Genomic DNA, 9,771 nt, shown 5'->3' with positions numbered 1-9,771 from the left:
CGGAAAGAATAAACCAGTTTTATTTAAGAAAGGGCTTGTGTCGCTAAAGTTTCGTCGGAACGAATTTACGGAAAATCAATTAACAAACGGAGACGTAACATTTCTTATTGTTGTTCGATATAGATGTTACTTGGTAAATTTCCCCCCTCTATCTTACATCAACTGAACTATTTTAAGCGACTAAATAACGAGTTGAATGTCGTAATTTTGAAAAGAGAAGTAGTATTCCATTAACACTTTCCCGAAACTACGTGACAGTTTGGATTATTCCTTCAACTCCAAACAAATACTGTATTGGACTGTTTTGCAATTCTATTGTACGATGTGTGGTTATCCTTTCAACAGTGTATACCTTAAGTGCAGTATATTGGTTAGCGCATAAACATTGCCATATAAGGTTATTGTGTTGCTTTATGCCTTCACCATTATCGCATAAGTAGACATTAATATGTATTTCCTTAGACACTATCACACAAGGTTATTGGACTGATTTATTCTTTCAACATTTTCGCATAAGTAGACACTATTTCTTTAGTGTATTGTGTTTGATTATAACTTTGACAGAACAGTCTTTAAATGCGCGATAATGAGTTATCTCTTACACTAGGCATAAGTTCACTGATGTAGATGATTCTTTTGTATAAATTCAGTGCGTTGAGTTATTCGTTCAACAGCTACATTAGCTCTGTATTGGGTCATTCCTTTAACATACTACACTAGCACATTGCTAGTTATTTCTGAAACAATGTGCCTCAGCACATTTTGAGTTATTCCTTCATCATGCTTCCTTAGCATGATGTGTTGGGTTGTTTCCTCAACATGCTGTGTTGGATTATTCCTTCAATATGCTGCCTTAAATGCTGTGTTGGGTGTTTCCTCAACATGCTGCTTTACAATGCCGAGTTAGGTTGTTTCCTCAACGTGCTGCCTTACCATACTGTGTTGGGTTATTCCCTCAATGTTGTGCCTTAACATACTGTGTTGGGTTATTCCCTCAATGTTGTGCCTTAGCATACTGTGTTGGGTTATTCATTCAACATGTTACCTTAGCATACTGTGTTGGGTTATTCATTCAACATGCTGCCTTAGCATATTGTGTTTGGTTATTCATTCAACACGCTGTGTTGGGTTATTCCTTCAACATGCTGTGTTGGGTTATTCATTCAACATGCTGCCTTAGCATGCTGTGTTGGGTTATTCATTCAACATGCTGCCTTAGCATGCTGTGTTGGGTTATTCATTCAACATGCTGCGTTAGCATGCTGTGTTGGGTTATTCATTCAACATGCTGCCTTAGCATTTTGTGTTGGGTTATTCATTTAACATGCTGCCTTAGCATGCTGTGTTGGGTTATTCATTTAACATGCTGCCTTAGCATGCTGTGTTGGGTTATTCATTCAACGTGCCGCCTTACCATGCTGTGTTGGTTTTTCCCTCAATGTTGTGCCTTAGCATACTGTGTTGGGTTATTCATTCAACATGTTGCCTTAGCACACTGTGTTGGGTTATTCATTCAACATGCTGCCTTAGCATGCTGTGTTTGGTTATTTATTCAACATGCTGCCTTAGTGTGTTGTGTTGGGTTATTCATTCAACATGCTCCCTTAGTGTGCTGTGTTGGGTTATTCATTCAACATGCTGCCTTAGCATGCTGTGTTGGGTTATTCATTCAACATGCTGCCTTAGCATGCTGTGTTATGTTATTCATTCAACATGCTGCTTTAACACATTGTGTTAGGTTACCTAGCCAATTTTAATGAAAGTGTGAACACTATACTATGGACAGCATGAGTATCAAGCCTTAAAATTATTCCACACTAAAAATTCAAAAATGATAGTCATTTAGAATTGAATTTCATTGTACCTCTTAACTCTGTGATCAAACTTAATTTTAAGACAAACCAAATTTGAAATGTACATTCTTCGTGTGGATAGCATGATCTTTATCTTTCCATCAGTCTACTTTCAAATGTTTTCAAAATAGAGACTAATTATAGTTTTATATCTCCAGCATCTATGGAGGATGATCAGATTTAAAATAAATTTGGGATCTTAAGTGAACATTAAGTGGTATGCTTACCAACATTACATTAAAAATTACAACACACCATCCATCTTCTTCTATATAAATACTTTCTCCTACTGCATTTAGAAACAAACCAATATTTTATACCTCACAAAATTTCCAATTATCATTACTTTTAAATGATTTTTTTCACACATGATGGAAAGCAGCACCACAATGAGCATAGATAACCACTAATTTCATAGAGTCTTTTTCCACCATGTTAAAGGTGCAGTGATGCTATCTGACTATCATAGAACTTCAATACTTTGCAAGTTGTGTCCAGCTCATAATTTAACCAGACAACCACTAGACATATGTTGTGATTATGATCAACAGCTTGAATGATCATTTCCATGTGTCAGTCTGCTGTCTTTATTCAAATCATGACTTCAATAATTTAGGTCCAACATGTAGGCTGAAAGTTTTCACATGGTGAAAGTAAAAGTCTTGGAGGCTAGAAAATGTCATCACCAAGCATTGTTCTTCAGCTGCTGACAGAGATGATTGCCAAATAATATCTTGTTAGTTCTGCATAATCTTTTTGAAGATACAAACCATCTGAGAGAGAGAGCACTGTTTGTCACAACTGGGCATAGTTGTACTCTGCAAGATTAGTTGCAACAGGTCCAACACTCCTCCCAAAAGCACTCAGAAAACTATCATCCATTATTTTTTTGTGGATGTGAGTGTCGACTGAAGACACTGACCTATGACATATTCTTGATTCTTACTGCAATGGCTCTTGGCAACTGATTCTCAGTGAGTTTGTTTGTTTGTTTTTGAACTTCGCGCAAAGCTACACGAGGGCTATCTGCGCTAGCCGTCCCTAATTTAGCAGTGTAAGACTAGAGGGAAGGCAGCTAGTCATCACCACCCACCGCCAACTCTTGGGCTACTCTTTTACCAACAAATACTGGGATTGACCGTCACGTTATAACGCCCCCACGGCTGAAAGGGCGAGCATGTTTGGTGTGACGGGGATTTGAACCCGCGACCCTCAGATTGCGAGTCGAGTGCCTTAACCACCTGGCCATGCCGAGCAATTTAACAAGTAAACATCCCTACAAAGTATGCACACGCTCAGTGGGCTGTTTGTGTTGTGTCCGTTGCGGATATTTAACCACGAATTCTAGTGTTTTTATCCTGTAGAAGTTTGAATAATCAAAAATGCCTTTCTATCAAGTGCTGTGTGTGTGGGGGGGGGGGTGGCCCTTTAGCTTAGTTTCTAAAAAAAAAGATAATATCACAAGCCCTCAGACATACCGACTAGTCAGGAGACACATACACACACAACAAGGAAAACTTATAAAGCTCATCACATCTACGATAGATCTTAAACATATTTAAACTTTAAACTAGACCTATTTAATGCAGCATTACCTGGATTAGGTACCTACCTTAATTATAAATGGAAGTCTGGACCGAAATGATTTTACGCTTAGACAACCTATATAGAACTTGCGGGTTTGTTTTGGGCGTTTCTCACATTTGTCAAATTCTTACCCATTTGAATGCATGGTTACAAAATGTGCATTTATCGATCAATTTAAAATTGACTTGCTTCTTATAGAACAACAACAAAAAATCATATTGCACTCGAAGGGATAAGCATTTTTGCAGTCTTTCAGACTATATGGTAAATTAGAATTAAACAACAACAACACATCAACTAATTAATAAGTGAGTAGATTCACAGACCGAGTATAAATTTCTGTTTGAAAAAAAATGTCTATTCTCTTCTAAATAGCTCTAAACTGACGATCTCCCATTTGTACTATTCTAATAGAATATATCAGCCCATGTTCTTGAACACTCCCTTTTTTGTGTAATCATTTACGAGCTACAGTTGAGAGATCCTCTTTGTGTTTGAAGCGCCCAACATATGTGAGAAACATGAACAAATGATCAGGAACTTTCTCATGTATAAAATAACTAAGATGGTTTTAAGTTGTGCAATGACTTCCGTATCACACACTAAGCTTATAACTAATTTTAGAAATCAAGGTAAAAACAGAGGATTAGGCCTGAATAAAAGAAAAAAAGTACTTTAAAGTGGATTTCTCTAAGACACGGTAACTGTTAAAAGATAAGTACCAGAGAGCTTATAGGGTGTTCACATCGACCCTATTGGCTAATAACGGAACAACAAGAGAAAACTGTAATATGAAATTTATTTTGCACGTATTTATGGTAATTTACATCCCATAATAGATTATTTTTAATGAATCGTCTTGAGGAATTATTTTTCTTCCTCTAGCCTTTTCAACGTCAGACATGATGTGTAACCATGATGGTATTTAATGTTTGATGTGGCATAAGATTCTAAACATTATGCATAATTTGTTTGTTGCAAGATTTTGCTAGCTATTTTGACCACAATAATTAAAAATTCAGGTTGTCGTCACTCCATGGCAAAAATGGAGGTTGGGGAGAGGATGATGTCATCAAAGATGAGGAGGTCATGGTTCTAAAAGTTACCACCATAGGAGCATCGTTAGGGACGCTTGCTATCCCGCCATGACAGGTGGCCTTGATGTCATAGCACAAAATTTTGTCACCAGAGAACGCGTTACTAGGCCGCCATGACATGTGACCATGGTGGGTTATTAGGTACCACAAAGTAGAAAACGTGTTTCTAGACAGCAATGACTCATACAATGCATGTCTCATTATGTCTATAATTAATCACTAATTAATTAAATCGTCCTAAAAAAGGACACTTCACACTAATTCATTAAATCATTTATAATTAAATCAAGTCCTGAAAAAGGATGCTTAACACTAATTCATTTATAATTAATTCGTCCTGAAAAGTACATTACATTTCCTCATGATTAATTAGTCCTATATGACTATACATTCACATGAATTAAAACTAAATCAAACAAAAACAATTTTCAAAGAATAGTGTAACACCCGTTTATCGCTCACCCCCGCTACGTCTGTGCCGCGATATATACCCTTAATGGAAACTGAGTTTCCGATTAAGCCCGATTTAAACTTTTTTTGTTTTGTTTTTCAATGACCGTCGGCCCTTCGGGTATTTTCCTGGTGTTCCTGCGGCCAGATCGTCTCCCTTGACTTTAACCAACGATGTTGAAGAAAGAAAACTACACGTGACGACTGAACTTAGAATGCTAAATTTTTTGTGTGTAAATGATGGCTAATCTTTGAGTTGAAGAAAATCGGATTGTTACTGTGATAATTACAATCGAATTAGCCATTAGCCACGAAAAACAATTATGTGACTCCTATCAAAATATGGAAGACTATGAGTTCGCTACGCTTAAACTGTGGGAAATCTTTAAAAATTAAAACACCGAAGAGCATTAGATAATTTTTGCTGGATAGTGAGATATATATCACTAGAAGATCAATCCACCGAACACTGGATTGTAGGATATCACCGGAAAATCAGTCCATCAAACAAGAAAAGGTATTAACTACTGGATTGTTGTGTATATCATTAGAAGAGCAGTTTACTGAAGGGTAAAAACTAATTACTATTGGATTGTAATGTATCATTAGAAGATCAGTTTACTGAAGAGTAAGATTAATATGTGTTGGATAATGAGATATCACTAAAAAGTCAGTCCACTGAAATGTAAAAACTAATAACTCTTGGATAGTGAGTTATCAATAGAAAATCAGTATACTGAAAAAAAAGAAAAGTTAATAACTATTAAATTGTGGAATATCGCACAGAATCACGTATTATATTTATTTTTTGATTTGTGAGAAATACATTATTGAATAAAATATTGCTAATTGTTTCTTCCCGTCCTTTTTTCGAGAAAGTCAACCTGTTGTTTATTTTTCTAGATAAGGCTCTCATTCATCTGGTATTCATGCTGAGTCTTTGAACTGATATCTCTAGAGGAGATAGAAATGAACGAATGATTCGTAATATTCCTTTTGCAGATATCTAACTAAAACTAAATAACTTTTCTTCGTTGTTGTCATAACTTATTGGCTCTACTCCCATATAAAAACTTGAATGAACAGTATTCGAAATTATTTGTGTCTGACGAGATGGGTTCGAATCTGTGCGATACCACAAAATACTCCATGCATTTCAAGCTGTGGATGCATTAAGGGTGGCGTGGATGGTAGGGTGCTGCTGACTGGCTGTCTTTCTTCTCATAAGTTCAAAATTAGGGACGGCCGCAGGTAGCTTTGCCATAAATATAAATACAATGTATTAAATCTAAGTTTGTATGTTAATTTATTTTATTTTCGTGTGTAAGAAAAATAACATTTTAAGTTATAATTTTAGGAAGGAAAGCTGCGGGACACGGTGACCATGGGAGCTCAGGACACTCCATTGGAGGAGAAAACGGTGACGGTTGTTTATGGCCCAGACCTAGTCAACATTAATTTTATCAACTTTTGTTGTAACCGACGAGAAACTGCTCAGGTTAGAAATATTTACTGTAAGGTTATGGTTAAATGAATGAGAGACATGTTCTCACATAGGGCATAATCTATGTTAATCTTTATCATTTTGGGACATAAAATTCTAAAAGCTGCTTATAAGAGAGAAGATACTTTCAATAGTTGTTTCAATTTATTCCCCCAGTATAGGAAACTTCAAGTGGCAGTATTTATAGAAAACTTTTTGCTAGAATCAGGTTTCGATACAAACGGCTTGAAGTTAACAAAATTAACAAAACTTCGAACTATTGTCTTTATTTTACCATTGCTGCATAAATTTAACCCACTCAGCGCTTTCAGGATTTATTTCGCTCTGTTAAAAAAAAAAGAAAGAAAAAGTTCCCTACCCCATTTATTCGTATATTGAGTTAGAGAATTAATGGCATTGGTCATTGTGTCTTCATCCTGTGGGAGCTATATAAACTATCTAAATGTTTGTAAATTTCGAATAACTTTACATTTAGTCGTTGATTAGAAGAAGAAAAAAAAATGGATTTAACCGTAAATAGTCGCGTGACAAAAAAGATGAAAAATTAATATGACTTAGAATCATGTTAAATCTCAACGTATTAACAGTTTTCACCTAACATCATCTAGTATATAAAGCTTACATTTAAGCGCTTACAAAAGAACTGCCCCCCCCCCCCCCCCACGTGGCACAACGGCATGTCTGCGGACTTACACGTGTTTTTGTAAATATCATAAATTAGAATTGAATAGACCTTATATTTTGAAAAATTATTCTAAGCCAACTGACACAGTCTGACCATTTGCTGTACGTCGTTCACAGTCTGCAATAATTGTATGCCAACTGAAATGTCCCGTCAAATATTGAGAAATAGAATATCGTGAATACATAATTAATGTTTTGTATCATTATGTAAAATAAAAGAACTATGTTTACTGACTTTTAAATTTCAGTGACATACAAAAGCTCGAGTTAAAGTATGTTCGAACTGTTTATTTGGAGTATTAAGTATAGCGTACATACATAGCGACAATGTATTATAATTTAATTTATTTTAATAACATTTTTCTGCCTCTTCTTTCTCGCCATTGATGACGTGTTAAAACAACGAAGTCATCACCCTTCATTTATAGAAACACTGTATGGGTGTGGTCATGTGAAGGTATTTGTATTTCCTTACATTTAAAGTTTAGCTAGTTTGACATCAGTGTCCATACAGAATATGCTACAATGGTTGTCTCATTGACTTTTAAAAGCGAAACAGTAGATGTCTTGCAGAACATTGTCTGTAAGAAGCTATGAACACTAGAAATGTATTCGATACTTTCACAACATTTGTAAACACGAAAGAAGTTTGAAGGTGTGTCTGCCGGTGATCAAGTATCTGATCATGCAAGAAAATTGTACATCGTCAATATGGATCCAATTCATAATTCTGGTAGCCACTGGGTTTGTATTTATATTGGTTGAGAGGAGAAAGGAGAATATTTTGATCCATTAGTACTGCCTTCATAAAATCTCAACAAAAGAAAATCATCAAGAAGAACTGTTGAAGGTAAACTTACAACAATAAAAATACACCAAGGATCGTATTCGTCTGTGTGTGAGTGGAAAAAATTGTATATAATATGTATATTATTGTTCTCGACATGTGTCCAAGAAATTTGGGTCCTCAAAGATTTATGAAAAAAATGGTAAATGTAATTAAATATAGAGCTAATAAATTAGTGTTAATCGTCGTTTTTCAGAACGATTTACGTATAAATGATCAGGAAATGTAAAAGTATGACTAAACTAATTGTTGTAAAGTATGTTTGATTTACATTTATAAACTAAGTTCGTGTGTATTCGTCTCTATGTGGACAATATTGTATATATTATGCTTATTATGGTTGTCAATATGTGTCAGAACACCAATCTAGTAATGATATGTTTGTTCCTGATTTTGTTGTAAAACGTTTTCATCTAAATACGTCTTTCACAGACATGTCTTTTTCTGTAGATCAAATTGGAAAATCTATATTGTGAGAAAATTAATAAATTGTTTAAAAGAAATAATGTCTCCAGATTTTTTTATCATAATCATGTTACCGAAAATCTTTAAAATAATTACTTGATTTATAATTAAAGAGTCAAACAGTAAATTTTAATTATTGCATGATATTTAAACAAACGTCCATTTTAGTATGATTTAAATATAAATGGTCAGGAATTATATAGAACTAATGAATTAGTGTTTTATACCGACTGTGTTAAATGTAGTCACGTTGAGACATATTGATCAAATAAGTATGAATCAGAAAAGAGCGGGAAACTGAAACACCAGCAATATCTCCACATTATAGCTGGATATTTTATTACTGTATATTTTGGTTATTGTGGGAAATAAGTCAAAATGCTGAACATTTTATTTACAATCTATGACTTGTAGAATTTTGTTGTGTTGTGAGTTTTAGTCAAACTCAACTATTTGAAATAGCTACTGCAGTAAAACGATTTAGGGCTATTCTTTAACTTAATTTTATTGTTCAATATATGGGAAAGTTAATGTGAATATGGTTTGCTTTTGGACTACTAAGTTAGCATGTCAAGTTTGGGCTGGATTGGTTAACTCGTTTAGGATGAGATTCGTCCACAGACAGAAAGTTTTCCTTGATATTGGATATTTTCTGCACTGATATGGCCTAATATGTATAGTGCATATGTGAAGAATGCCTGTACCCTCATTTTTATACTCCTATCTGTCTCACTTCACTTGGTACAGCTGAATAAACCGCTTGTTGCATGTTGTAAGATGTTCAAACTGCATAGATTCAGTTAAGATGCTCTGGTGGGACAACGATAGGATTACGGGCTTATAAGGCTAAAATCCAGGGAACAATTCCTAGCGATGGGCAGGGTACACATAGCCCTTTATGTAACTTTGCATTAAATCAACAACAGTGAAGAAACTTTGGTAACTAAATAAATAGTTTATTCCACATTTAACTCTGAAGGAATGACTCTATATTGTTCTGTTGTCAAGTGTATTTGTAACAGGTTTTTACTGTTGCCTAATAAAATAAGAGTAGAAGGTTTATATTTTTCTCCATGCCGTAGGAATGGACTGATGAGCTACTGAAGATGGCTTACAACTTGATGGCAATAAATGCCTCCACCACCACTTTTCTGCGGAAGGCTTACACCAAATTGCACCTTATGACGGATCGGGAAGGAAAGATTCCTGTAAAAAAGTAGGTTGCAAATAACATAGTTCATTATATGTTGGCCCGGTATGGCCAGGTGGTTAAGGCGCTCTACT

At 35.1% G+C, this 9,771-nt stretch overlaps 1 protein-coding gene across 1 annotated transcript in view; it reads left to right on the top strand.

The window, feature by feature from the left end:
* The window catches only part of LOC106464870 (1-phosphatidylinositol 4,5-bisphosphate phosphodiesterase classes I and II-like), a gene marked incomplete at its 3' end in the record, with an annotated part of 131,736 nt that overhangs the window by 76,190 nt on the left and 45,775 nt on the right, over positions 1 to 9,771 (top strand). Inside the window, exons 4-5 of the mRNA XM_013925029.2 lie at positions 6,345 to 6,485; positions 9,570 to 9,703. Coding sequence (XP_013780483.2) covers positions 6,345 to 6,485; positions 9,570 to 9,703 — 275 coding nt within the window. The remainder of the gene's footprint in view (positions 1 to 6,344; positions 6,486 to 9,569; positions 9,704 to 9,771) is intronic.

This window comes from Limulus polyphemus, unplaced genomic scaffold (assembly GCF_000517525.1).
Source record: "Limulus polyphemus unplaced genomic scaffold, Limulus_polyphemus-2.1.2 Scaffold1766, whole genome shotgun sequence".
NCBI classification, from domain to species: domain Eukaryota; kingdom Metazoa; phylum Arthropoda; class Merostomata; order Xiphosura; family Limulidae; genus Limulus; species Limulus polyphemus.
The sequence above is the reverse complement of the archived record's forward strand: the minus strand, read 5'-3'. Positions and strand labels throughout refer to the sequence as shown.